Raw genomic sequence first — 5220 nt, 5'->3', positions numbered from 1 at the left:
ATCCGAACCCTCGGGGGGGAGCGCCGCCACGCTCCCAAGCGGCGCACTGTAGCAGTGCGCCACCGGGCCGGCCCTCATTTGCATTTTTTGATGCAGGGGAACAGTGAGGTCCTGGCATGGTTTTACAAAGAGAAATGCAAATTGTCGTCCTTACTCAGTGGTGCGAAAAGACAGTAGTAGAACTGCAATTGATGATGCGGTCAACTTTTAATGAGCTGGAGGTTAGGAACCAGTGAAGACCAGGCCTGGGTTTTCCTGCATCCATGTTAAATAAAACCCAGCCAGGACCTATAGCCCAGGAAGGAAAAGGTCTCTGAAAATTCTTGGCCAGTTTTGCTGCTTCTGTCCAGCAGAGGGTCTGCATCCATGTTAAATAAAACCCAGCCAGGACCTATAGACCAGGAAGGAAAAGGTCTCTGAAAATTCTTGGCCAGTTTTGCTGCTTCTGTCCAGCAGAGGGCAGTGAAAGATGTTCTAGCCAATTACTCTGCCCACCTGCCTTGCTTATTAATCAGAAACCCAATTTAAACACTCTGCATATATAAGAGAAAATTTATCTCCCTACTCCCCCCATGATTAGAATTATGTCAGAGTCTTAAAAAAACAAACCCATTTGGATGGATCTGAGGACTGGATATAAAACCCATTTTGTCATGCAGCACTGCCTTTGGCTGTGATGACTGGGTAGGGGTTTTATGATCTCTAACATCAGTGCCTTCCTATAAAGCGGCTTGTGTCCCATTGCCAGCCTGTGTGACTTCAGATTGCTGGTAGAGCAACTCTCTCTATTGTCATCTGTAGTCTTATGGCAGAGAATGTAAATCACTGCCCACTGCCATCATATATGGCTGATCTTGGAGGGCAGGGAAGAGTGTATCAGAGAGCATGGACTTTGCTTTGGATACACCTGGATTTTCTGCATAGTCTAGCCACATGGCCCTGATAGGGTTGCCAGATACAAGTATGTCCCGTGCAATATTTGGGATATATTTATACTAAAAGATTAGTCATTGCTTATCTGAGATTCCAGTTTAACTGGGCATCTTGTATTGTTATTTGCTAAATCTGGCAACCCTGGGCCTTGAGCAAATTTTTTACTTCTCTAAGCTTTAGTTCTGTAGATGTAAAGTGGGATAACAGTAAAATCAGCCTTATTGGATGGTGTTAATGTAGTTTTTATAATTCCTAGAGTCCAGAGCCTGGCATATAATTAGGTATTCAATAGATAGTACTAGTTATTACTGCTGTTTAACAAACTGATGTTATTCTCCATTTCAGCTACATTGTCACAGGTGACATTAAGGGCAACATTAAGTTCTATGATCACACTCTGTCCATTGTTAACTGGTACAGTCACTTTAAACTGAACTCCATAAGAACTCTGTCCTTTTCAAAGACCCCGGCAACTCCTACAGAGAAATCACACTTTCCTCCAGACTGCACTTTAAAAGGTGGCCTTTTTATTGTAAGGTAAGTTGTTAATGAATCTAGTCATTTGAACGGTCAAAAAAATGATTGATTGATGTCTTCTTTTTGTTTGTGTGCAGTGGAATGTTCATCTTGCTCCTGGGATATGAAAAAGAGAGACCTGGCCTTCCTAGTCAATCCTTTCCTGGCTTTAGATGAATATCCTAGGCTGATTACAGTCACCATTTGATTTTCTAAATTTGTTAAACATTATTTTAATATTAAGAATCATTAGTAACTGGAAGCTGGAAAGTTCTTATCCCTGAGCTCTTATCTCTGTTGAGAGGCTGATTACAGTCACCATTTGATTTTCTAAATTTGTTAAACATTATTTTAATGTTAAGAATCATTAGTAACTGGAAGCTGGAAAGTTCTTATCCCTGAGCTCTTATCTCTGTTGAGTCTAAAGTTCTTTACTATAGACTGATCTCCTTTCTCTAAACTGAGCTTGTCCTAACCACTGCGGTTAAAGGCATTAGATAATTAATAGCCATAACATTTCAAGACTGAATTATCTGTGAGTCTGCTTAATTACCCTTGCAGTATTTACAGGCACATCTGTATGTGTGCACCAAACTCCATATTTGCATACACAAATGAATATTTGCATGTGCAGATTAGCTAATTGTACAACTGACTGTCCATCTGCATACTTAATGACTCAATTTACATGTAGAAAAGTGGGCTCTTTCACTTGCAAATGGAGGCTGTTGGTTATTGGTGGTATATTTTTGGAGATGTTGGGTTAATAATGTCACTAAATTACAGACGACAGAGACGTTTCATGTGCAATTAGAAGCAGAATAGCTGGCGTGCCCCATTTCCTGCAAACACTGATAACTGTCTGGTCTCTCCTTGGCAAACAGGAATCTTGTCATTGGAACATCTGATGCCACGGTGTACCACTTAACGACAGATGGGACCAAACTTGAGAAGTTATTCAAAGAGCCCAAGGATGCCATTTGTGCCATCTCATGCCACCCATATCAGTCCATCATCGCCATTGGAAGTGTCTGTGGGATGATCAAAGTGTGGGATTATGAAAAGAAAATATACCTTTACAGCAGGGTCTTTGAGAAGGGGCTTGGAGTCCAGAGTCTAACCTACAACCCTGAAGGTATTTTCATTTTATCAGCCTATCATCAGTTCCAAATTGAAAACAGACCCAAAGGGGCTATGCCTTTGCCTGTTACAGCTCCAGGAAGTTTCTCCAGACCCGACCTTTCCTACCAGGCTAAGTGAGATACCTTCTCTCTCAGGGTCCCACAGCACTCTGGCCCTACTACAGAGTGCTCATCCCAAAGTGTCACACTTTTCAGTTTATTTCTCCACATAAGGATATTTTTGTGTTCATATATGTCTCCTCTGCACCAGAACAAAGCCTGGCATGGATTTGATATTTCTTGAGTGCATGAAGTCCTTTTCCATCATTATTCTCTGGCTTGTCATTTCAGGAGCCCTTCTTGGAGCTGGCTTCACAGAGGGGACAGTTTACATTCTTGATGCAATGTCTTTAGAAAGTGAAATCCCAGAGCCTTTCAAATATTCCAGAACCAGTGTGACTCATATAAGCTTCTCCCATGACTCCCAGTATATGGCAACTGCTGTAAGTATTTTCTATGATGGCTGTCCAGTGGCTCAGCAACCATATTTAAAACCAAAAGAAAGAGGGGCTGGTGGAAGTGGGGGTTTCTTTTTGGGGTGATGAAGATGCTCTAAACTTGTGGTGAGGGATGCATAATTCTGTCCATATACTAAAAACCATTGATAGTGCGTTTTAAGTGGGTGGATCATGTGGTATATGAATTATATCTCAATAAAGCTGTTATACAAAGAGAAAGAGGTGGGAGAGGTCGGAGGATTTTTGTCCGAAAACAAGACCAGTGCGTCAGAACTTCCGGACTGGGATACCGCTGCCCTGGTGGCTCCTGTGGGTTTGTTAGGTTTGGGGAACTCTGTCTCTGCTTCCATTCCTTCATCTTCCCCTCTGATTTTTGACAGGATGACATTCTCATTGATCTCAAAGCAGCGTCCTCCACCAGTTTTTCAGATTCTGTTCCTTCCTTTGTGAATAGGGCTGGTGATTTTAGGAAAGAGTTTCTCAGACCCCTGACCTCTCCCTCCTGCCAGTTCTCTTGGTCTGTCTTTACATCAGGAGGGGAAAAGCTGCATCTTCATTCATTTAAACCCGTCTTTCCTCATGCTTTGTATATACCGTGCTTTAAAGCCAGAAGCCGCCCCAGCACAGTGCTGGTGCACACAGCTCAGGCACCGTGTCCCTGCAGGCTGGGCTCTCCTCCCACCTGTTCACTCTCAGCCATCATACTGTTTTTAAAAAATCATATCTTTATTTTATGTAACTGGACAAAGAGAAGGGAATACAAAGGCAAAAAGTGTCAGGCTTTTGGTTTTCCACAGGAATGAGGTAGGGACTTGAAAAAGAGAGTCAGACCATAACATCAGATAAATACATTCTCCCTCCACTACCTTCATAAGTTATCTACTTTCATCCTTAATTTTCTCATCTGCAAAATGGGCATTGTTTTACTACTTGCTTCAGTAGACAAAGGGTTTTTTTTGGATAAACTATTCTAAAAGCAAAATTAGTATGAAAAGCATAATGATTATTAAGTTACAGAATTTAAAAAGGAATAACATCTGCTCTTTTGCTCACATTCAGGATGTAAGTTTTACTGTGGCTGTTTACATGGTGATAGTCAAAAATGGACAAAGGATCTGGGAATACTTAGCAAGACTTCGCTCTCATCACAAAAGCATCCAAAGTCTCCTGTTTGGGGTTCATCTGGATAGCAATGAGCCTAGACTGCTGAGCCTCGGGAGAGACAGGCTGTTGGTGAGCTATTTAGTTTTCCTTTACCTGGTCACCAGGGCTGTGTGTGTCTCATTCTTGTTACTTCCCTGGCATCTTACATAGCACCAGGTCCTTGGTAGGAGTGTTTGTTGTAGAAAGTGAGTATATAGCAAAGTATCATAATCTTCTCCAAAGTCAGCATTTTGCCTTAACATGGCTGTGACACTCATAGGGATTCTTGTCCTTCCTGAGGAGGCTTCTGGAAAGTGGCCAATAGAAAGGCAAGGGGAGGCGGTGTTCCCAACAGCATGGAAAACTCAGCCACCCTACTAACGCTTTATTTTTGTCAAGAGGGTTGGGACCAGGCTGTTACCTAAAAAGCAAAAACTAGTAGAAGATGAGAGATGAGAGGGAAAGGCAGGGACAGTGGCATACATGGTGTTCCAGGATCCAGGGGAAAGGATTCAAAGTCAATGAATCAATATATGTTTCCTTCCTCTCTCCCTCCCTCCTCTCCACCCCCCACTTCCTTTCCTCCCCTTCCTTCCTTTATTCCATCCATTCATCCATCCTGATCTGCCCACCAAAACATACCTGTGGGCCAAATTCAACAGGCTGCTAATTTGTGACTGCTAATTTATCAAGTGAGATTTAGATATAAATTAGTTTCTACTCTTGAAGCGTTCCTAAGATAACGGTAAGATAATGGTGAGTGACACAGTATAACATAACTGTAAGAGTCCAGGCTTTGGGGCCGGCCCAGTGGTGCACTGCTACAGTGCGCCGCTTGGGAGTGCGGTGGCGCTCCCGCCGAGGGTTCGGATCCCACATACAGACCGGTTCCCACTCACTGGCTGAGCGAGGTGCGGGCGCAACACTGAGGGTTGTGATCCGTTGCCGGACACGAAAAAAGACAAAAAGGAAAAAAAAAAAAAAAAGAG

The 5220-nt window shown here is 42.8% G+C and overlaps 1 protein-coding gene across 1 annotated transcript in view; it reads left to right on the top strand.

Moving 5' to 3' along the window:
* Positions 1-5220, top strand: part of WDR66 (WD repeat domain 66) — a gene marked incomplete at its 3' end in the record, with an annotated part of 69871 nt that overhangs the window by 30367 nt on the left and 34284 nt on the right. Inside the window, exons 11-14 of the mRNA XM_008593154.1 lie at positions 1279-1470; positions 2334-2584; positions 2922-3073; positions 4148-4321. Of these exons, the coding sequence (XP_008591376.1) occupies positions 1279-1470; positions 2334-2584; positions 2922-3073; positions 4148-4321 (769 nt within the window). The remainder of the gene's footprint in view (positions 1-1278; positions 1471-2333; positions 2585-2921; positions 3074-4147; positions 4322-5220) is intronic.

Source organism: Galeopterus variegatus, unplaced genomic scaffold (assembly GCF_000696425.1).
Source record: "Galeopterus variegatus unplaced genomic scaffold, G_variegatus-3.0.2 Scaffold8780, whole genome shotgun sequence".
Lineage (NCBI taxonomy): Eukaryota > Metazoa > Chordata > Mammalia > Dermoptera > Cynocephalidae > Galeopterus > Galeopterus variegatus.
The sequence above is the reverse complement of the archived record's forward strand: the minus strand, read 5'-3'. Positions and strand labels throughout refer to the sequence as shown.